The following is a 24,460-nucleotide window of genomic DNA, read 5'->3' on the forward strand; positions in this document are numbered from 1 at the left end:
AACCGTGCTGTTGCTTGGTAAAGGTAATGAGAACAATGGCTGTCTTTGAAAACTGCTCTCTATCACTACTTTCTTGAAAAAAGAAAAAGTTATTCTTGATCATTTGAAGTAGAATAAGTGTTCTGACAAAGGCTGTATAAATAAACTAAGAAAGGTGATTGCTTGAATGGCAGCAGTAGATTAAAGATTTCCTTTGTCATATTTTGCAGTCTGTGATTGCCATGTATCAGCACTCACTTTTGATTGAGAGAGTGCACATTGTGATTAGGAAAGTTGATTTTGGGGCTGGATGGTGGCCTCGTGACTGCTGTCCAGTTCTTTACTGGCTTTGCTGCTGCAGCAGCATCACTGAGGAACAGTCTGAAAGAATTCACTTCTCCATTTGTGCTTTTGGAATACTGAGCCTGAACTGACATCTTTGTAGGCTTAAAATATAGTAATTCCAAGCTAGGTCAGTCACCTCAGTTTCTGTTTTTGTAAAGTAAACAAGTTAGGGAGGAGATAAAAACTATGATATGTGTAGAGTTTCTGCCTCTTAGGGTTGTTCCTTGGCAAAAGTAGGTTATCTGGAAAACTCTGCTATGTTAAAAATACTGTTTTTGGAAATGAGTCAGCTAGGAGCTTGAACTTGTAGCAATGTGATTCACAAAGTTTCGGAGTTATATGGGTTTTGACTGAAAGATTTTCTTCCTTTCACAGGTCTATTTTCTGAAAGTTAACAAAACCCTTAAGTTCTAAGGATGCTCATTGTTACTCTTTTTCAGGTGGTATCATGGAAAACTTGACAGAACAATTGCAGAAGAACGTCTTCGACAAGCGGGAAAACCTGGAAGTTACCTTATTCGAGAGAGTGATCGGAGACCAGGTTCATTTGTGCTTTCATTCCTTAGTAAAACAAATGTCAATCATTTTAGGTGAGAATTAAGTGTTTTATTTTGAATATTGTGATCTATCTACTTTTTGTTTCAGAACAAAATAAAGTGAACAATGATTGCATTATAATGCAGTATTTTTGGCTCTTAATGCTTTAATTGTACAGCTTTTTACTTGTGTTTGATTGTTTTAAATCATGCTACTTTAAAATTACTTTGTAGGGTGAAGAACCGAAGTGTGAGGAAACCAAAAATATCTGGATAGAGAAGCTTGCCTAAAGTGGTTTGAATAGACTTAAAGCACCATGCAGGTTTCATTAGTCAGTGAAGGAGATTGTTTTGTGTCTGTTCCATAGTAATCATTGTAGTTATCACAGTTAAAGTGTTAGTACGTCTGGTTGCTTCCTTAATTTTGAGGGGAAAAAAATCCACCCCAAACAAACAAACACTCCCCAAAACAAACAAAAAGCCCCCAAACAAACAAAAAAAAAGCCCAAAGCAAAAGCCACCAATAGATTATATGTTTAGTAATTGAAAGATTTGCTGGAAACAGCTTTCAGCATATGTCCGGAGCGTTGTTTTCTGACTTCTGTTGCAGTGTTATATGCTTATGAGCTTGGACTTAATATCTGAAGATTCATCTTTGTATGCAGTTTACATTACTTCTTGGGAGAAACAGCTTAATTCAAATTATCCATTAACTACTGAAATGGTTGTGTGAGCTTTTTCCCATTAGATATAATTTTTTTTAATTGCGTTTCAGGAGATACTTTGATTATTCCAAAGTGATTTTTAAACTTTTAATATGGATGCTAAACTAACTGTAACAAAATGACTAATTTTTGATGTTGTTTGTTTTCTGCATTGTATAGTTTTGAAGTGTAGTAATTTTTTGTTTAAGTACTTTGCTACTTTGTTCATTTTATGCCTATTATAAAAGGTGTTTGTTGTGCATGATACAAGTAATAATGCTGTTGTGTAGTAGTGCATTATTTCAGTTTTCCAGGATGTTCATGCTTACTTTTTAAAATTTTATTTCATTTAGTTCTGGCATATGTGCTCTCTTTTTCTGTGAATCAGCACTTTCTTTAGATAAAAAACTGGTGGCTCATAAAATATATGTATGAATATTTTTGATAAAATATTCATTACAGATATTTTATTTTTGATTAAATATTCATTAGGTTTATTTACATGTTTACAGAGGGTCTGTAATACTGTATTTTGCTGAATATAGGCACTGTTTTAAGAAATAAACATGATGATAATCTCCTTTTCTTAAAAAAAAAATTGGTAGCAAAATTCTTTCTTATGTCAAGCTTCTGGTCTTATTTTTAACAGGATTATTGCCATGTGTGGAGACTATTACATTGGTGGGCGTCGCTTTGCTTCGCTCTCAGACCTGATTGGGTATTACAGTCATGTGTCCTGCTTGCTGAAAGGGGAAAAGCTCTTATTTCCAGTAGCACCGCCAGAGGCAAGTAAAAAAAATTCCTGAAGACTAACTTACTAAAATGTTTGTAACTTAAATCACTATTCAAAATTTTCTTTGGGAAAAAAACTTTAGAAAGTTTCCTGTTGTTTGGCATAGGCATACGTGGTACTATAGGGAGTATAAAAATGCAGTTTTACTGATACAAGATAATGATGAAAAAAAAATTTAATAAAAATACATAATGAGGAAGATAAAGGTATTGCAGTTATTGCACAATGTAGTAACATCATTTTAAGTAGACAGAGGAAACAAGACAATACTGAGCTCTTGTAATAAAGAGCACTGTTACTGTGTAACTATCACTGTTCTGTCCCATTTTGGATGTCTAACAATAGTTTCAAAATGCATCCTGAAGATAACCAAGGTTTCTTTCACATGCCCATCCTTAATACAACAAAAGTAATTAAAATGAAAAAAAAGCACTGCAAAATATCCCCTGTAACAAAACCCAAAACCTGAATAAAGATGTTTCTGAATGTTAAAATTCGGGATGTTATTTCCGCTCTAAGCGAAAAAAAATTTAAAGTAAGTGCTCTTAGTTCAACAAATTACAAGTTTCTAGTTGACAGTGGTTTTGAGATTTGGAAATAAACTGTCAAGGCGGATATAAGTGGTGTTCTTTACCTCAGAATAGCATAAGGCTGGGGAAAAAGATTCTACCGTATAGAGTATACAGTACAGAGTATAGAGAATAAACCATTGCTCTTTTTTAAACTGTAGCCTGTGGAAGACAGAAGGAGAGTTCGAGCAATTCTACCTTACACCAAAGTGCCAGAAACTGATGAAATAAGGTATGTTTAACTAACAGCAGCAGCTGTCAAATTCTCAAGAGTACTCATAAATAGTAATAATTCAGGTAGGTGTTCTTATGCAAGTATTTTCCAGTTGCATCTTAAACTTGACGTGGTTAGATTAACAGATTATATCTCTCTATTCTTTGGTTGGAAATAAGAATAAGACATTTTGTTCTTGGTATATTTGTTTGTATTAATTGAATGGAAGGTACATAAAGGTACACAGAATTAAAATGTTATGATTTTGAAATATGTTTTATAAAGCCCTAGATTTTTACCAAAAGGATAAATTTATGTGTCAAAGAATTCTGTATGGAAATGCCTTATCTGAGTATGTGAAAGAAATGAGCTGGCTTTTTTCTGAACTGACACAGAACTATTAGATGTGTAGCTGAGGGAAACAATTCAGATCACTAGAAAGAGAAAGTGGTCCTTGACTACTTACAAATTTAATAACGGAAGAAGTGAGTCTTTCAATAGAAGACCATTTTCTGGTTACTTGGGATTGATACTGCTTTTTTGTGATAATTTTTTTCCAGCTGCAAAAATAGGAAGATTTGAAAGTGATTTGTGGTGATTTCTAATCTCTCTAATGCGACAGATTTCATAAACGGATGTAATACACCAGTTGAATTGGGAATTTTCTTAGGTTTAAGATTATTATCTTAAAATGTAGAGAAAAGTATGAGAGCTTTATATCCTCATTTGGATGGAAATTTATTCTAGGACTCACAGTCCAATCTGATCCTTTAAAGGATGATATGAGGATATTTGTTTTTGTAATCATGCCTTTTACTAAGGTGATAGACTGGGAACAGGCTCTCTAATGGCACATTGCAACTAAGGCTTCCTATTCTGTGTGAGAACAACAAAAAAGAATCTTTTACGTGTCTTATTGCACATATCAGCTTAAGAGGAAATAGCATTTTATTGTTTGCTATCGTAACAAAAATTAGAGGCAATTAAACCTTTTCTTCCTCTTTTAAGATAGAGCTGAAATGCAAAGTTAGTGTTTTGATGTCTAGATGGCTAAAATAGTTCAGTTCATGGCATAGCTGAGACCAGAGTTCTCAAGTTTGTTCTAGATTGAATTAATATGCTCTTGAAGTAATTATGTATTTCAGAGAATTTTAATATCATAGTAAATATTTCTTAAGTTTGAAGTATTACTGAGTTAATTTCAACATGTCTTCCGTGCAGTAACTATGCAGTGATGGAGGGTGCTTTTGTTGTTTGTTACCTGTTAAAGCAGTTGAATTTATTTTTCGTTTTCAATAGTAGTTTGTTGAGTTTTGTTTTTTCTGTTAGCCTACTTCAAATGAGAGCCGTGCCATAGACATTTGCTATGAAATTTTTAATAGCAATGGTAGTTAATGAGCTTCATTATTTATTGTTTTTCCTGTACCTTGATGCATCATGAAACATGGTTAAAAATTCTGTGTTGCACTGAAGGGTTTTCATGTGACCTGAGTTTGTGTTCTTAATATTTAAGGAGTAACTTACACTAGTCTCCAGAAATGAAAACTCCCTTAGACCAGGTGCTGGGTCCTGCACTTTGGCCACAATAAACCCTCTGCAGGGCTAGAAAGCTGCCCAATGGAAGTGGACCTGTGGGTGCTGTTCAGCAGCTGGCTGAAGATGAGCCAGCTGTGCCCTGGTGGCCAAGAGAGTCAAGGGCATCCTGACTTGGATCAGCAGTGCTGTAGCTAGTAGGACTAAGAAAGTGATTCTTTCCCTGTGCTCGACACTGGTGAGGCCACACCTTGAGAACCATGTCCAGTTCTGGGCCATTCAAGGAAAGACATTGAGGTCCTGAAGTGTGTCCAGAGAAGGGTAATGGAACTGGTAAAATGTCTGGAGTATAAGTCCTATTAGGAACAGCTGCAGGGCCTCAGTCTGGAGAAAAGGAGTCTCAAGGGAGATCTCATTGCTCTCTACAGCTCCCTAAAAGAAGCATGTAGCCAGATAGGGTTCAGTCTCTTCTGCCAGGCAACCAGTGGCAGGATAAGAGAACATAATCTTAAACGTAATCTTAAAGCCACCTAAACAGGGTGGCTTTAGGTTGGTCATTAGGGGAAAATTTTTCACAGAAAGGGTGATTAGACATTGAAATGCTGCCCATGGAGGTGGTGGAATCACTGTCTCGGAAGTTTATAGAAAGACTGGATGTTGCACTTAGTGCCATTGTCTGGTTGACATGTGGTATTTGGTAGTAGGTTGGCCTTAGCAATATCAGAGGTAATTTCCAACCCATTTGATTCTGTGATTCTCTGATTCTGAATGTTAATGCTTCTTATGCTTGTAGCGAATTGCATGGCATCTCTGATAACTGCTCTGTATTCTCTTTTCATCGCTTGTCGTTATATGTGAGAACATAATGAGTAGGTATTCCATAACTTGCATTATGCAAGGTAATTTTTCAATGAAAGGAATATTACTTTCTTATAGACTGCTAAGGGTTATTTTGCTTGTGTTGCATATTTGATCTCTCTTGATAAAAGAACAATATTACTGTATTTTAATATTGCTGTGTTATTTTTGTTTTACACATTAGCACAGTTTGAAGTTGAGAGCACTGAAGTATATATTAGATACTAAACATAAATCAAAAGTATGAAAACTTGTATATGGTAGCTACTTAACTGTGAGGAAAAATACACATGTGCTTGGAATATCAGTTCCTGCATTTTTTACCAATAGGTTTTCCCAAATATTTTATGGGAATTATACCCAAGAATTCATTGTGTTCATTAAACTTTAAATTATGATTGTATCTCTGATTTAAATCTTGCTGTAACCTTCTTCAGTTTCCTTAAAGGAGACATGTTTATTGTCCATAATGAATTGGAAGATGGCTGGATGTGGGTTACAAACCTAAGGACAGATGAACAAGGTCTTATTGTGGAGGACCTGGTAGAAGAAGTGGTAAGTAATTTTTGTATTTAAATTTCTTAAATGAATGGGATTTTTTTATAAAATAATCCTGGACAAAAACTAGTGACATTTAATTGCCTGTTTTCTAATTGTGTACTTTTCTGAACCTAGTAAATTCATCTAGTAGTTCTAAAAAACTAAACCATACCTTTAAGCATAGTTTATTATCAAAAAATGTTTATTCATGTGTTGTCCAAAGATAAGTGCAAATGAATAGTACTGTAAATTTACTAGGCAGTTCCCTAAAATCTACTGTACTGGTGAAGAATTGTTCAATTGCATTTCTTTTTTGCAATTGCCATGAAAAGTTTGCTAACTCAACAGAATGTAATTTTGCATTGTGGTAGATCTTTCTCTTTATTCTAGGATGAAATTTGGGTTAAAAATTTATTGGTGAGAAGAAAAACAAGAAAAAGATTTTTTATAATATCTTCTCACACAGTATGTTTGTTTTGCCAATAGCAATGTTATTTGAGATGCTTCTGATTGATTCCTGTGTCAGGATGTGAATAGCTAAACTGAAGTGACAATACTAGACTGTTGATCTGTAGACTGATAGGTCAGTGGTAATGTAACGTTAGGAAGGCTGAGAAGGTTGAAACTTTCTAAAAAGTTACCACCTCTAAAGGATTTGGATCGTGAATGAAGTAATCATCAGAAATAACATTTTTGCTGAATTTTCACCTAATGAATGAAGAGGAAAGCTTTTCATAGAGCTGCAGCAAGTCTTTTAGGTAAAAAATGCCTCAGATATCTAAAGGTCATTTTTTTTCTACAGAAGGTCTTAACTTATGACTTTTTTTTTAATTGAGTTGTACTGTTGTTATTCACTTGATATGTTAATTTTCTCATAGGGAAGAGAAGAAGATCCCCATGAAGGCAAAATGTAAGGATTTTTGTTTCATTGTTTGAAAGTAATCATAATTATTTGTCAAGTTCCACTGTGAGATTTCTAAGTTTTTGAGAAAGTGACCAAAGAGATTTATTTTTTTAATCTCAAGACTTCTTTATATACTAGCTGCTGCAGATGCAGAGATAATTAATGTGAAAAAGTCCTGTAATGGACTTTTGGTAGAATTACCATCTCTGGAGGGATTTAGAAGGTGTGTAGGTGTGGTACTTGGTGACATTGGTTTGGTGATGGCCTTTGCAGTGCTATGTTAAGGATTGGATGTGATGATCAACAGTATTTTCCAATGTTCTGTACAATTCTGTGATTCTTATAATGCTTAAAGTTTGAAGAAAAAGTCACAGGACTGTGACTATTCTTCCTTCTGTTTACTTAAATACTTAAAAAAAAATTTAAAAATTCAACTTAGAATCAGTAGTGTGTTGATATGTCTGTTAATAGATTACATTCACAAGTGAAGATGAGTGGCAGATAGTTGTGAAAAATGTCTAGTGCCTCGATGAATTATCTGATGTCCTCATTTGTTTGTCATATTTGTGCTTGCTGGTTTTGCTGTTTCCCACTTTCCAAGAGGCTGGTGGCAGAAGGAGGCATTTCAGTGGTCTATTTGGTTTATTGAGTTCTGCTAGTAATTTGGCAGTATGGATGTCTTCAAATGTGAAGATTTCATATTTGGAAAGTAGCTTGTAGCGGATGTATGGAGCTTTGATTCTGTCTTTCAGATGTTGTTTACCTTTCAGAGGAATCTATATTAATATCTGAAGATAGTATAGAAAGAAAGCCAGAAATCGGGTTTTTCTTTTATAAGCACCATATCTTTAGCTTTCCTTTAAATACAAATTATTAAGTTGTATTGTGTCAAGCTTTTCTGAATACTCGTAAGTATCATGCCAAAACTAGGCAGAGGCTGTGAACTTTTGTGGGGTACTACTCTGACACAAGACTCTGGGAAAGTACAAGGTGTTAGATCAAAGCAGTTTATATTCATTAATCTAACAAAGCTAGGTTTTGTTTCCACAGCTCTGGCAAATTTAAGTTTGAGGTTTTCTGTGTATAACTTCTTGTTTGAGCTTCAGATTTCATGATGCTAGTACATTGCTGTATGACTTCAAATAATGCCTATGAAATTACCTACTTTTTGGACAATTCATATCAATCTCTAAACTCACTTGTATTTGAACATCAGCTACAAGTGTTTTATTGAAGTAATTTATTTATATACCTATTAGTGTTAGTCTTTCATGTTGTTGGGAGGAGAGAATAATTAAGTAGCATGGACATTGATTGTCTCATCCATATATATTGGGTCTTTTTAAATAAAGATTAATTCATAGGTGCCAGAGCCTTGGATGTCAGCATAACCACAAAAGAGAGCTGGTAGTTTTGCTTTCTAATTTTTCTCTTCATCTTTGTTAAGATGGTTCCATGGGAAGATCTCCAAGCAAGAAGCTTACAATTTGCTGATGACAGGTATGTGTATTTCTGATGTGAAATACAGTGATAGTGAAATGGCACAGAGTGATCCTGTTAATATTAAACTATGGCAAAACTTCCTTCTATGTCTAAACATAAATGAGTGTTTTATATTCTCCAATCCCTCTGGGTGCTACCTCAGTAGAATACTACATTGGATGAAAACTTTCATGGCTATCAGTACTGAGTATGTTATCAAGTAAAGTTAATCTAAAAAATTTTTATTTAATTAATTTTTAAATTGTTTTATGTGGAATCAATTATTTCACTTTCATAAGGCAAGTATTTTTTTAGTTGAAAACAGTACTTCTGACTCATATTGTTTAATACCCTATTTTAAATATTGACACAGAGATTTGAAAATGTTATCAAACATTTTTTTGTATGATGTTTTAAAGAGATAGCGAAGATATGGCTAGGTTGCAGGCTACAGTGGAACCATTTTTCATTAATTCTGGTGGCTTAGTACTAGTTCTTCTAGTCTGAGATCACTACTGGAATTTATCTTTATAGGGTTTGTATCTCTTCAGGTGTGCAGTTCTTTCTAGTTTATGTAGAAATAGATTTTGTAAGGGTTTACATATATCACTAAGAAAAATAACACTGTTATGATCTCCTTTCAGTTGGTCAGGTGTGCAGTTTCCTTGTGAGGCCTTCAGATAATACTCCTGGTGATTATTCACTTTATTTCCGGACCTGTGAAAATATTCAGCGTTTTAAAATATGTCCAACATCAAACAATCAATTTATGATGGGAGGCAGATACTATAATAGGTGAGTTCTTATGGCAAAAGGAATTGTGCATATTTTGTGCTTGCATAAATTGCTCCTGATAATTATTTACTACTATGATTTTAAGACTGTAGTTTCCTTTATACTAAATATTTTCTCTAATTTCCATAGTAGTTACTTCTGACTGAGCAGATTCTTACAGCTTAAATAACCTAAGTATAACTTGTTTCTCTTGAAGTATTTGTGCTTGTTCTGCCAAACAGTTCCTTCACTCTGTAAATTGTAGTTTGAATGGATCATGTGGATCTATAAATAGTATATCTGTAATTAAGAGATACTCTATTTGAAGCAGCTTGGAAGCTTCTACATGTGTTCTTGTCTATTTGAAAAGGCGGAAATAAAAATGCTAATTTTATCTGAGACAATCAATAGAGTTTTCTAAATAATAGAAATGGCTATTTACAAGAAAGGGGATAAATGCCTTCATTGTTGAAAAAATTACTAAATTACACTGAAGTATGTGCATGGTATTTGGAGCAGAAATATTGATCAGTTCATTTAGAGTGAACAAAGGTAAGATGCATTTCTTTTGCCATTGGTACCAAAAAATAGTAATTTGTACAAAACAGAAAGAGAAATAATGAGGTCTTTCCCCTTTTATGGGAGAAACTATCAGTACATCTCCGTCTTTCATAGTATTTTTTTAGAGTTGTTGTATTTGGAAGAATTTTCAGTAGTGAGAACTCGCCTTCCTCCTTAAAAAGAGGTCATTGCCTGCCTTAAAAAAATCAGCATTTTTCCTGTCCTGCTCACCTAGAACACGGGTAGTCTTACCCCAATAGAGAATTTCTGTCACTTCTGATTGGGTGGAGGTTTAGCAGCTGTGTCTGAGAAAATGTCAAGGTCTCCTTACTAAGTTCAGTGGACTTTGTCATATGACTTCACTCACATGATGCTGTGAGGCTAAAAATTGGATCCTTATGAACCTACGCCCATTTCGGACCCAGGCTGCTAGAACACCTTCATTAATCAGTCTGGCCTCCAGCCATCCTTACTGAAAACTAGGCTAGCTGCAGGGTCAGCCTTTCATGAAAGTAAATGCCGATTAGTAGTTGCATGGCTTAGCACAAGGATGATAGGCCAGGAGCCCCCCAGCCTTGGTGATGTCAAATTAATCATCAAGTTAGTGGAACTCTTATTAGTCTCAAATGGGTTTGTAGCAATAAATAGTACACTTTCAGAAAGATACTACCTTGTTATTGCTTCAGATTACTTTATAATACAGTGCTGGATTCACTTGGTGTGTAGATTATATTTGTCTGAAAGAGATTCTATGCAGCCAAACAGAAAACAAGATTTTAAAGTTAAGCAGCAATAAATTATGACAAAGTTCTTTAAGAATTTCTTTTAGTATTTTGGTATGTGGTTTTCTAGAGATCGTCCTTAGTGTCAAAGAAAATCTTTGCTTTTGTTGTATTTTTGGGAGAATTACCACTATACTCTTAAGGTGATATTCAGTTCAAATTTCTGTATGTATAAGGTTGGTAAATTTGCTGGAAGTTCAAACATATAATGAAGAACACAGCCCTTAGGTGCTTCATCAAGGCTTGGAGTTCCTAGTCTAAATGTTACTCTAACTCCAGAAAGAGTTTTTAAATACAACTGACTTTATTCTTCGCCCCATATTACAAAATTGCAGAAATTTTGCAGGCACCTGCTCCTTACATTGAGGAAATCCTAATGGCATTTTTAATCAAGGAAGTAGATGCTGTATTGAAGGTCAAGGTATTCCTAATTTGATGAGTGAGAAAATTCATGTGCTGCTGTTTGATCGATTAAAAAATATTGGTAGTAGCTATTCAACTTGTGAAATGTAATGACTGAGTCATTGTTTTTTGTAATGTGACACAGTTGAAATTCTTATGTAGAAAACAGCATATACAGACAGCATCTCAGTAAAAATTGAAATTAACTAGTTGATTTCATTAAAACTGAAAGAAACATTAACTTCATTTTACATATCTGAAAAATAAAAGTGCTAGTGGGAAGGTAAATTTATCAAGTTTGCCTAGTTCATAGCTTCAGAATAAAATAGAAAAGCCAACCAAGATATCTTGATATAGCTTTATTTAGAAGTTTTTGAGATTTTTTACAGTAATAGCTATTGTTCCTGCATTGCACATATGCCTTATTTGTATCTTTGCACACACAGCTGAGTATGCATGAACTAAGAAGTCCCACTGAGTATATTTTTATCTATTGAATTACTTAGCTATTTTTCTAGATGGATATTTGCATGTAAATGATTAATTTCTGTTGATGTCCCTGTTGATGTTCTTTATTATAATGTAAATTTCAGTAGTGTGAAAATAAATTAGAGCAATTAAATGCCTTGAGTTTCAGCTTGTATCTGTCACTACTTCTCTCCTGAGCCTTCCAAATGCGATTGCAGTCTGAATCTGCACTAGAATGAGTGCATCCCTGTAGAGGAGTGCTACTGAGTATTTAAAAGAATAGCTCAGTGATGTCCAGTCGTAATCTGAATAAGCCCTGCTACCAACCTTTTCTGTTTTCTATTCCTGTTCTTCTAGAAGGGGATTGCACTTCACTCAGAATATGTCCCATTCCACTTAGCTAATTACTCTAGGACTTGGAAAATTATTGCTAATGAAATAGCAATTTTTCAGCTTGGTTGGAAAGCAGGTAATGCACATGTACTACCTGAATGTGGACAGTGCAGTGTCCTAATTTGACATTTTAAGCAAGTAATTAAAATATTTTGCAGAGTTTAGGTTAATACATTCTGAATACAGTTTTATGAACTTTCTTGACTTCAGTATATTAGTAAACCCTCATTCCTTTCAAATAAGATTATTATGATTAACACTTGATTTTATTAAAACTTTGGGGGAACATTTTTTGTGGTTTTATGGAAAAGCAGATTCTCAAATGGTGGAAAAATTAATGTGTTTAACATTTCAATATTCTTTTTCTTATTGGAACAGTATTGCTGACATCATTGAGCACTACAGAAAAGAACAGATTGTTGAAGGATATTACTTAAAAGATCCTGTTCCAGTGCAGGTAAGATTTAATCTCTGAGCCTTTGATGTTGAAGTCACACACTGAATCCCTATCAAATCAATTTATGAACTAAATTACAGCAGAGATACCAGTGGTAGTTAAACGGCATCATCTCCAGTAGTCAGTCATCAACAGCTTCAGTGTTTTCGGCTCATCTGTTTCTTTTGTTTTATCCTCAAATACATACACTTACTGAAGACTGGGTTGTAGTGAACAGAAAGTATGGTAAGTTCTGTATATGCTGTGAGGTGTTCGACCTCTGCTCTGCACCCCTAGTTCCTGGGCTCATGCTTCGATTTAGTCCCATATTAAGGGGAGCCAGTCTGCCCTCTCTTCAGTGTCTGGGCTTTTTTTCCTGTCACAGGAAATATATATATTTACACACCATACATATATATATATTTACACACCATAAATATATATATATACACACCAAAAAGCTTCAGCAGTGATTGCAGGGCTGGGACTGCAGCACTTGTTCTGCAGTGCACTTGCCCCATAGCAGAAATTGATTATAAGAGATCACTAGTAATAAGCATACTACATCATTACCTTTTCATGAGCTTATAACTAGTTGTAAAATTTACGTACCTATTATTTTCTTTTTCTGTTCCCGAGCTTTCCTGTTTCAGTGGAAATCAGAAATTTGCTCTTCCTGTCCTCCCTAAAGAGAGTTGCAGTCAATTCATACCCCTTTGTGGCATCTTTTTTATTAATATAAGAGCATTTCTACTGTTCACCAAGCTAAGCACACCAGAAGCTGATCCTGTCTCTTTGTAATGTTTTCATAGTTGCCTTGCTGCTACCAGTTTTGGTGTGAACTCAGCTTTCTTGAACATGTACCAGAACAATTTAGAATAGTACCATGTTAGGGATAATTCCCTTTCTCTCTGGAAAGCACTTAAGGAAAACACATGTAATTTTCTGTGGTGGGTTGACCCTAGTGAGCTGCTAAGGACCTGCACCTTTGTTTGCTCATTCTCTATTCTTGGGGAATGGGGCAAAAGCAAAAAAACTCCTGGGTTAAGATAAATACTGTTTTATAAGCAAAGGAAAGGGTGATACAAAGGCAACACTCAGCACCTCTCACAAGCAGACTAATGCCCAGATGCTCTCTGAGACCTCTGTGTGCCCACACGCTTATTGCTGATCATATGTTACATGACGGGGAATATCCCTCTAATAAATTGGCATCTGTCCTGGCTATCTCTGTTCCTAGCGTATTGTGCAGCAAGCCATCTTACTGAGGAAGGGGGCAGAGAGGGAAATGGAGAGTCTTGAGGCTATGCAGGTACTGATCAACAAAAGCCAGAACACTGGTATGTTACCAATACCATTACAGTCACAAAACCAAAACATAGCACCTTAGGTGCTGCCATGGCACAAGCTAAGTCCATCCTTGTGGGACCAGTATCTTAGCATAGCCAACAGTTCACGGTCCAGTCCTCCAATGAATGACTCAGCTGTTCACATCTCATTTTCTGTCAGTATCAACAGGTGTAACTGCTGTGTTTCACTAAGAGATACATTCCTTGTTATTGCAATCTTTCCTATACTGCTAATTGTGTTGTGTCCTTGGTGCTTCCCCATTCTTTCCTGCTGTTAACTTCTGCTCAGTAATGTACTTGGGTCAGAAAGCAAATAAGAATTCTGAGACTGCTCCTTGGAAAATCTAATTACTAACTTTCTTCATTTTTCCTCTTAATAATGGCAATGAGTCTTTATTTTAGGTTTTCACATACGTGAAACTTACAGTTTCTGTATTAATAAACTCTTTATTGACTCATTTTCCATGTGAGAGTACTTCAAATTCTTTTACCCTAGCCAGATGCACTTGTGACTTTATTTGAAAATTTAGTGCTCAGTGGTGCAGTTAATGTTCAGCTTCACCTTCCTTCCGTGTAACACCATGCTCTGTGTTTCTGAGGGGGGAAAAATAATTCAAAAGTTTTGCATCATTTTAAAGTCAATCTGGTGGAATTCCTGTGTCTGATATGCTGTTTACTTAAAAGTATTTGCCACTAGATGTCTTCTTTTGTGCACTACTCCTTGTGCACTTATGTTAAAAACATTATCTTGATAGATAATCATGTTATGTTATCATTTCATAACATATGGATATAGCTTCCTTTGTAGGTCCTGTAATTCCTATTAATATTACCAAATTATTTTTCATCTTGCTATTGTTGTTTTGATCAAAATCATAATTCTTACAGATATATGCACAGGAAGCAAAGTAGAGTATTATGTAAGAACCAGTTCATATGTCTCTTTTCATCTCAGCGATGTCCTTTATAGTCTTGCTTTTCTTGGTTGTTTCATGACTAAAGAACTTTTGTTCATCAACTTACTTAGTAAGGTCAGACCTGGCTCGGTCATATTTATTACTTGCATTTCTAGATACTACCATTTATTGTGTGAATTTATTTTTTTTCTATTTCCTGTTTCTTTCCTTCTTCTCTTGTCCTGAATTCTGCTCAGTTACAACATGTGAGTTCTAAAGAGATTAGAACTAAAGGCACAGTCCTATGGGGGACTGTGCCACTTTGAGTCGGTTTTAATTATGATCTGCACCATTTTTGTTGCTTCAGAGTTTATCCATGATATGTCAGGCCTCTGAGCTTTGGTAGAAGACAGTGAGAAGCTAGATAAATCTTCAAAGACTGGCATAAATTTTAACACAGTGAAATCACAGTGAAACATTATGTTTTTTGTTTTTACATGGAAAAGACTTACTTTGTAGAAGACTGTCTGTATTGAAAACCCCTGTTTTCTTTCAGTTTGGGAGATATGGAAATAGTTATAGTACATTTTTAGCATGTGTATTGTATGAAAAATGAATGCTTTCGTAAAATGCATGAGAGAACAGTAGTAATGAGTTAGGTAGCATTCAGTAAGATGATCCTGATTGCAGCTTCATAGTTGGCAATTTCTGAGCTTAAAGTATGTTTTTCTGACATGTTTTCTAGCACCAAGAACAAGTGCTTAACGATACAGTGGACGGAAAAGAAATCTACAATACAATTCGTCGGAAAACAAAGGATGCTTTTTATAAAAATATTGTCAAAAAAGGTTATCTTCTGAAAAAAAGTGAGTTATGTTTGCCTCTGTTATTTCTTTAAAGGAAGAGAAAAAGCAGATAAGGATCATAGAATCATGCAGTATCTTCAATTGTCTGGGAGTCATAAAGATCATGCGCAGGTCCACTGAAAACTAAACCACATGACTAAGAGCATTATCTGGACACTCCTTAAACCCTGACAGGCTCTGAGCATTTCCTGCATACCCTTTTCTAAGGAACAGCCATCTCCTCAGTGAAGAACTTTTTCCTAAGGTCTAATCTGAAATTTCCCTGCATCAACTTTGTTCCATTTCCTTGTGCCCTATTGTTGGTCACTAGAGGGCAGAGATTAGCACCTTCTAGCTGAGTTTAATGAATTTAGTGGTACTAGAAAGAGCAAAATTGAAGTGGGCAAAAGGTTCTAGAAAGTGTGTAAGGAGTGTGAAGGACCTCTTTCTTTGGTAGTAGATGAATAGAACAATGTGATACATGAAATTACATGCAGTATGAAAATTTAGGTTGGCAGTTCTGAAAAAATCAGTGCAGCACAAAAAGTAGGCATCCTTGTCAAAGGTAGCATTCAAAATCATGAAATATATTTTCATAAAGTGCTTGTATTTAATATTGAACTCACTAAGTTCTAGCTGATAGAGGTTTGAAAGAGCTAGAATAGTGTAAATCTGTATATTCACTGTAGAGAACAGCTGGTTTAATTTTGCTATTCCAAGTCAGGTTGTATGTTTTCAATCTTAAATTTAATATGCACAGTCTGCCATACAAAGGATATAGTGACTTTTTAGGGTTCTAACGCTGACACAGCACAGCATACAGTAAGCACATTAAAAGCTGACAGCTTGACTTATTTCAGTGTAACCTTCAGTATTACCCTGAAGAATTTCCATTGAACAAGTCTTTGAAGTTTTGAGGAAGCTGGTCCCTTGCCGAGTGTTATATTTCTACTTTTTGGAAAAAATCAGCATTAATGGACGCAGAAAAACGGTATCAATAACAAGATTTCTGCAAATGACAAGAAGGATAAGTTACAGGTGGTAATCTGGATAGTGACCAAATGCAAGAAAGAAGGTATGAGTTTACATGTAGCCTAATACAAGAGACATTAAAAAACCCCAAACCACCCCAAACTATACCTTCTGAACAGAAAAAGGGAAGCATCTCATTTGTTGAGAAGGTTTATTCTGAGAGGTGTAGAGAGATGCCATGGAATAAAGAATGAAATGGGAATGACTTGAAAAAATTAGGCTAAAAGAGGCAAATTAGAGAGTACTGTCTTGTAGAAGGATGCACATAGTGTATATGGACTAAATGCAATAAAATCACTCTTCCACCTAGGAGTCATAATATAATAAATGAGTGTTACATTTGTATTTTGAAAACAATTTTGCTACTAGTTTATTGAGGCCGCAGTGGATTTATGATGACTGAAGTGTGAAATAAAGGCTGAAAGTTTTTTCTAAATGGCACTCTGATTTAAGCATTAATTTGTTGCAGAATGCTCCTAATCCACTGTAATTCAAAGAACCTTTCTCTGCAGCAAGGGGAACCAGCCAAATTCTTACATATGGTTGTGCTTGCAGGTTGATTCTGATTTAAGTTTGCATATAAAATATTTCCATTTCTGTTATTCAGCTATATATTTTAAGGTATTGTAATGCAATCAATGGTCAGAGTTTAGGAGCAACTTTCTAATGTTGAGAGTCCATTTCTTAAAAAAAAATCTAATGAATGGGGTCCACATTGTCACTGTATCTGTATAGATACAGGCATAACACTGAGAGGAGCTCATTGTTGGGGCAACTCATATGCACTTTCATAATGTTGTTGAAAGCACTGAGGATGTTTGAAGAATCTTTTGCAACTCTACCTGCATCTGTGAAGAGGATCTGGTTTTAGTCACGTGTTGTATAAAACGGAATGCATATACTGATGTTATAACTCAAGTGTGATTATCTGTTCATTGTTCTTCTGTTTGGAATTTGACAGAAGCTTTACTGCCCTCTTCTGTTTTCTTAATTTACAAAACTTATTGTTTTAGACAGTATTATAACAATTTGCTTGATTCTTGTGCAGGTAAAGGAAAGAGATGGAAAAACTTGTACTTTATATTAGAGGGAAATGATGCCCAGCTTATTTATTTTGAAAGTGAAAAACGAGCCACAAAACCCAAAGGACTAATAGACCTTAGTGTGTGTTCTGTCTATGGAGTACATGACAGTTTATTTGGCAGGTAGGACATTGGGGTTTTTTTATCCTATTGCACCAAGAGTTAGTAAGATAAAGAATTTTTGTAAATTCTAAAAGTTCTACATTATTTTGGTATTTGAAAGCTAACTTGGTTAGAAGTCTGTAGGTTCTTTTCTGTTTAAAAACAAGTACTTTGTTTGTATTATACTACTTCATATAAGTGAACATCCTCAAAGATTGTTTTTGCACAATTACTATACCCAGAGTTACTTACACATGAAGTCTTCCTTACTGTAATATTTTGATATTCAAAATATGCTGACCACAGGTGATTATCAACAAGAAAGTTGAGAATCAGAAGTCTTTTAGATATCACTAGAAATTAAGAAGAGCATTTATGTATTTTTTCATTGGTAGTTACAAAAACAACTCCACTGGCCTGTATTTTATAGCATTTAATAGAAGAAATAACTATATTACTTATATAATAAGTGGAAGAAGTTAGAAATTCTGGCTATCCTACAGGTCTTAATATTTATTAAAAAAATTACGTGTAGACACTTCTAGTTACTTTGTGAAAAAACTAGAGACAAATATTTAACATTAGTGGCATTTCTTGATCTACAAAGACTGATGTTTTGCTCTGTCTGTTTGTGGGTTTTTAAATCTTTATAATAATTTTGAAAAAGACTCCAACATCTATCTACTGGAATGAGGAGCCCAGATACAGATAAAGATTATTTACAAAATGCTGAAATGTTCCCTGTATAGTTGACTATTAAGCATGAAGCTTTGGTATATATTGTAATTAATAAACATTCTGTTTCTTTCTCTTAAACAGATTTTAAGAAACCCTGTATTGTGGGTTGGAGCAAAGTTGGGTGCTAGGTGGTACTTAGAGGTGTGTAGGAGGACATGCATGGTTGCAGCAGCTAGGAAGCTGTTAGTGAGGAGCTGCAGTTGAGACAGAGTTCCTCCTGCGCTTTAAGTAGTTTATAAAAAACTGTCTCTGCCCTTTTCTCAGAAGTACAGTGAAGGCTGTACTTCTGCAACATTTAAGGTTGTAGAGGTTTATGTCACATACACTCAAGTGTTTTGTGTATGATCTAGTACACATCTTACTGATCATAAGAGCTGTGGGACACATTCATATAGGGGATTCCTTCTGTTAATACTGTTTCTTGAAAGAAAAATCCTTTATGTATGATTAACTGGTTGTGAAAAAATGCTGAACTTGCACTGCTTTTAAACTCTCTAGGAATAGGGAGTTGACAAGTGTTTTGAGATGGCTGGTTTTTTGCCTTAACTGTAAGCCAGCATAGATGCCTGTTCAGTACACACCATTCTAAAAATATGTCAGTGTTCTGAAGCAGGTTGCATGTACTGTACTTTTCTTAAAATGACACAATACATTCAAAACCAAAATGCAGTTTTTGAAGATCTGATAAATCTTGTTGGAAGGTTGGAAGTCTTTCTCTTTCCATTTGTGATGGTAACATGTAGATGAACAAACATTGATGCAGTTATCCAATGCACCTTACAGACAAACAGGAGAAATCAGTTACTTCAGTGTAAACTTTGTTTTGGCACAGATTAAGTGAAGGTGTCTGTTAATATATGATGATTAATTAAACTTAATTTTTTTTGTTTTTGTTTTTTTGTTTGTTTTGTTTTTTTGTTTTTTTTTTAGGCCAAACTGTTTTCAGATAGTAGTTCAGCACTTTAGTGAAGAGCATTACATCTTTTACTTTGCAGGCGAAACTCCAGAACAAGCACAGGTGAGAGCTTTTATTTGCTAAGTGTAAAGAAAGTAACTTTAAATCTTGTGTTGTTCGGTAATGTTGCCCTTCTGAAGCAGGAAGCAAATATATCACAAATATTTAGTGGTTACATAGCAGGTGTTAAAATGAACTGGGAGCAGATCTCTGAGGGGGAAGGTTGGTGCTGAAAATCCAGCACCTGTATTACCAGTTACTTCAGGGTTTTAGTTTTGACAAATTCCAGTCAGGCCCCGTGTGCAGAACTTCCCTTACTTTCTGTTACCTGTTTCTGGAGAACATACATGGTTTTTGACATAGTTCAATTCAGAAGAAAAAATTTACTGTCCAGGTCTTTTCTATGCTATAAAACACAGCACAGTAAGTTAGAGTTTTACTTCAGAGTGAAATAAATAAAATGCTAATGCATGTATGTGTGACCAAAGTGCATAGAACTGTCATTTCCAGTTATTTGCCGTGTATATAAAGTGGTAGTCATGCATAGTCTTTGGCCCTGATGGTGCACAGTGTAAGATTTTCTGGGTTTATATGGTATCTTTAGTTACTAGCTCTCTTAACAGTTATGTTCACTGATTAAGAGTTGTAGGATAGAAGCTTACTTCGGAGAAATTATTTTACCAGTAGATTGTATCTAAAATGATAGAGTGTTCTTGTTTAAGTTTTAAGCTCTGCAAGTTCACAGCTCTGATGTATACATTGCATTAGAAGTTAAGCTTTGCATTTGATGTTATTTGAATGGCATGAAAGCTTTTTAGAGTGCTCATACAGACTGTATTCACCAGAGCATGAAGTCTATATAGTATTTTTTGTTTTCTGTATATAAAGGAAAGCACAGATTTTCTTTTTAAATTAATGCCAATTATTAAAAATTGTTAATGCAAATTGTTAAATTTGGAGAGATGACATAAGAATTATATAGTAGCATTCATCATACAACTGTCAGTGTATTGACTTTAAGAAGCAGTATGCTGTATCATAATTGAGAATATATAAATTAAATTTCCATGCTCCTTAATTTTTGTCATATCTGTAAAATCTTTTGTTTTCTAAAAAGTAAAATAATTAAGAATGTTTAGAAGATAGAATGTCCTGTTTTGTTTCCTGAACATTTGGTTTAATTTGGTTTTGAAACTACTTAACAAGTTGCTCACTGTGTTTTGCCAAGCTAAAGGGAAAATTCAGATACTTTTTACAGATGTCTGTTCCACTGCAAGAAGCTGTATCTGACTTGATTTAATTACATTCTTCTGCATCCTTCTCTCTTAGGACTGGATGAAAGCTCTGCAGGTGTTTTGCAGTTTAAGAAAATCCAGTCCAGGAACATCAAATAAACGTCTGCGTCAGGTGAAGCTGATATTGTGGGGTTGGAGGTGCATGTGGAGGAGTATTTTGCCTCCTCTGTGCAAAATGATATTAATAAGTCACAGAATTTTTCCTTTCAACAGTAGCAAATCCTAAATAAAAGTCTAAAGAAGTCAGCAGCTTTTCGAATATGCTTCACATGGGAAAATTAAGAAATTCATACTACATGTCAACAAAAAATGTGAAATAAATTTATATTACACGTACATAAAATACCCATTATTTACATTTTAGTTACATGTAAATACATGTTATTTAGCTAATGATACTCATTTTATGTAACAAATACATGCTGAGCCAAGCTTGTGTCTTACATGCAAGAATTTCTTCAGAGAGAGAGGGCAATCGGTCTTAAATAGCTATGTCTGTAATGGACATAGCTATTGGAGAATAACAGGGAAATACTTCAAGATTTTCTGTTATTATTTAATCTGAGGAACATTGAATGTAGTTACTTGTTTCAGGCAGTAGAGAATATAATAAAATGGTGAATAAAAAGTAATAAACCACAACTGTTTGATTGTGAACATTAAAGAAATTTGGATACTTCTAAATAAGTGAACTTAATTAGGTGAATTTACAGATAAAGTGACAGGTGCAGTTGGGAGCTTCAGGGTGCAAAAGCCAAACAAAAAGGGAATTCTTTTCTTCAAAAAGCGAAGACGGTGTTTATCTGCATAGAAGAATACAATGTAATGTGTTGCTCAAGAGAATTTCTGTTGGGAAAGCACCAAACAATAAACCACTGTATTTGGAATTGTTCATGGTTCTTACTCAAAGTGCCAGTCTTCCATTTCAGTAAATTTTCTGTGTCTGGAAAAGTTGTTATTTGCAAATCCTAATGCCTCAAAAATGATTTTAAAATAAAACTCCAAGATGCCTTAAAAACATGGGTCTGGATATTTGTTTTCACTAGTTATTTGAGTTACTCTTACTTTGTTCCTTGTGCTTCTTAAAATGTTCCAATACATTTGGTCTTTACTGTTCTAATAAGGAGTTTGGTATTCAGTATTCACATTAAGTCTCTGCATAGAAGGCTTAAGAAAAAGGCTAAATAATTCATTAATGTGCTTTGTATTTTAGCAACAAAAAAATAATTTTTTTTTTTTTTTCAGGTCAGCAGTCTCATTTTGCATGTAGAAGAAGCTCATACACTTCCAGTAAAGCATTTTACAAATCCATATTGTAACATCTACCTGAACAGTGTCCAGGTAGCAAAAACACACATCAGGGAAGGACAGAACCCTGTGTGGTCTGAGGAATTCGTCTTTGAGTAAGTTTTAATTATCTTGAATTAGTGAATTTCACTTTCAGTTTGTGTTGGATTTAAGATTCTTAACACTTGTTTATAGTTTTACAGTATTTTAAAAAATACTGTGTATGTGCTTATACAGCAGCAACCTTTCAGACAAATTCTGCATGGGCAGAATTTTCTGTAGGCACCTATCTTTGCTCATATAAGTCACTGATAATGAAAACTGGGGATTGAAATGAAATTAGGAAAAGCTTAAATGCCAGCCATGTATAGTATTAATTGAGGCTCTCTCTCTTTTCTCCTAGTGATCTTTCATCTGATATTAATAGATTTGAGATAAGTCTTAGTAACAAAACAAAGAAAAGTAAAGATCCAGATATATGTGAGTATTTTTCTGTAAAAGATGTTTATACATTACAACAATGGATACTTTGTGTGGTTATCATTGCTTTTGTTAAGGGTTGTCACAAGAGAATTAAGTAGGTTTTTATGTTCACCATACTGCCTGTGTATGTTTTTGATGTCTGGTACTGGCTTTCCATTAATGTTTTTATAATGTGAACTTTCACTGATTTTAGTCATAAAATGCACTATACTCTAGTCCTGTATGTCTGACATAGCTCTGCTGCTATGGTAACTACTGCTACATATGAATGTGCTTATCAAAAAGCAAGAGCAAAGAGAAATTTTCTTTATTAGTCTGCTCCATAAAATGTTAAGTTCCATGGAATCTGACTACATGGAATTTCTTTTCAGGTTTTTGATTGCTCCTTGTGAGACAGGGAAAGATGCAATTCTTTATTAAAAAAATAATCCTGGCAGTCTCTGAAAGAAACCTTTCCTTTTTTTCTTTCCATTTTACCTCATCTGTTTTCTTCCCTTATTACCACACTTCAGCTTAAATCTGAAGTTATCTTAGTATCACTTTGAATAGAAAAGGATCTGCATTTTCTTCTCCTCATGTTAGCCAGATAGGTGCTTCTTTAATGTAGCTTTCTGTTCCAGTAAAAAAGGAAGAGTGTGAATTTGAAGCTGTTAAGTAAAAATTTTTTTTTAAGGTCAGGTCTCTTCCCACACAATAATTTTAGGTTTCTTTTTCTTTTTTTGTAGTTCCCCCCCCCCTCCCCCCCCCCCCCCACCATGTATCGTGTTTCCCAGTATACTTCTTCTGGGGCAGCTTCAGCCCTGTGCCCCCTTTTTGCTCCTTGCAGGACAGGATGGCTCTCCCTGTCCTCTTCAAGTTTGTTCCAGGATTTTTTTTCCATTATGTTCCAAGGCAGTCAGAGTATATATAGTCTAATGCAATTGTTTTCACTTTGCATATATTGTGTTTCTGGTCTGTAACTTACACCAGGGCTAATTTACTGATTTTTGGTTTTCTGGGGTTTATTAAGATCTGTAGGGAAACCTTAGCCAAAGTAGGTATTTACAACTCATTTTGCATGGTCTTGCAGAACCTGATTCAATTTCAGATCTCTTTCTCCTCTCACTAGAAAAGTTTCTGCATAGCAGGAGGAATAAAGATACATTCTCTCTGACAGACTAAGGAGCTATAAATGTAGTTGTGAACTTGGTCTTGAATTCATTTGAGCTGGAAAACTGATTACCTATCTAAGCCTTGGTTAGGAAAAGAATCTTAAAAGGGTAGTTCTTGAGAGGGATACTTCAGTAGTTTCTTTGAAAGTATTTTTGTAGTTCCCTTCTTTCTGTCCAGATTAAGGAGATGCTGTTAGTTTTGTGCATTCAGGTGATGGAAGGCTTCATGTTCTAGGTCAGGGGCAGGATTGGCTGAATTTCTTTACTGCAGTTATCTACACTCTTACAGCATAAGCATAATCCAGTATAACACTTTCATTTTGATATAAAGATTACACTAAGTGAACTTGAATGAACATACACCTCTGCTTACATCCTGAGCCCTATGAAGTATGTGAAGTTCATTGGGGTAAAATGAGTTAAACCACATTTTCTCTGACATACATTGTGTTGCACTGCCAGAAAAAACCTGTAACTCTTCAAAAGCAAAACTCTTCAAAAACTCTTCAAAAAACTGGTTCCTTTCCTTAACCAACCATCTTTCCTTTCCTTTTCAGCCACAGATGTTACCTGTGGAATGCTATGAAGTGGCAGTCCTGTACAGCTGATGCTATTCATCTTGCCAGTTATTAATTGGGTTAACTCACCTTTTCTGCTTGCTTTTTCTTCCATGTAATGCAGATTAAAGGTCCAAAATGTAATTGTTGGATTCACTGCTTTATTCTTTTATTGTAACACACAAAACCTAAATATCAAATAACACATGAATGAAGGCTACCTTTTCAGTGTTTTAAAATATTTCCTGCGTTTTCAGATCTTTACATTGAAGTTTGTCTATTATGAATGTCCCGTCATTACTTTGGAGTTTTTTAAGCATTCCACATAGTCAAAAATTATACTAAACAGTTCAGCATCAATTGCATCATTTATATTAACTTTTTTTTTCTGTTTCTCTAACTGTAAATTACTTAA

General features: G+C 34.7%; 1 protein-coding gene across 4 annotated transcripts in view; it reads left to right on the forward strand.

The window, feature by feature from the left end:
* RASA1 (RAS p21 protein activator 1) overlaps nt 1-24,460 on the forward strand; it is a 45,650-nt gene that overhangs the window by 8,598 nt on the left and 12,592 nt on the right. For all 4 annotated transcript variants that reach the window (XM_071448643.1, XM_071448641.1, XM_071448639.1 and 1 more), the window contains exons 2-15: nt 765-914; nt 2,214-2,349; nt 3,088-3,158; nt 5,969-6,086; nt 6,950-6,981; nt 8,423-8,475; nt 9,102-9,252; nt 12,216-12,294; nt 15,264-15,384; nt 17,444-17,600; nt 19,248-19,335; nt 20,602-20,679; nt 21,813-21,970; nt 22,258-22,334. In XM_071448643.1, coding sequence (XP_071304744.1) covers nt 2,224-2,349; nt 3,088-3,158; nt 5,969-6,086; nt 6,950-6,981; nt 8,423-8,475; nt 9,102-9,252; nt 12,216-12,294; nt 15,264-15,384; nt 17,444-17,600; nt 19,248-19,335; nt 20,602-20,679; nt 21,813-21,970; nt 22,258-22,334 — 1,309 coding nt within the window. In that variant the 5' untranslated portion in view covers nt 765-914; nt 2,214-2,223. The remainder of the gene's footprint in view (nt 1-764; nt 915-2,213; nt 2,350-3,087; nt 3,159-5,968; nt 6,087-6,949; nt 6,982-8,422; nt 8,476-9,101; nt 9,253-12,215; nt 12,295-15,263; nt 15,385-17,443; nt 17,601-19,247; nt 19,336-20,601; nt 20,680-21,812; nt 21,971-22,257; nt 22,335-24,460) is intronic.

This window comes from Agelaius tricolor, unplaced genomic scaffold (genome assembly GCF_023055355.1).
Source record: "Agelaius tricolor isolate 1412-34295 unplaced genomic scaffold, bAgeTri1.0.p SCAF_27, whole genome shotgun sequence".
NCBI classification, from domain to species: domain Eukaryota; kingdom Metazoa; phylum Chordata; class Aves; order Passeriformes; family Icteridae; genus Agelaius; species Agelaius tricolor.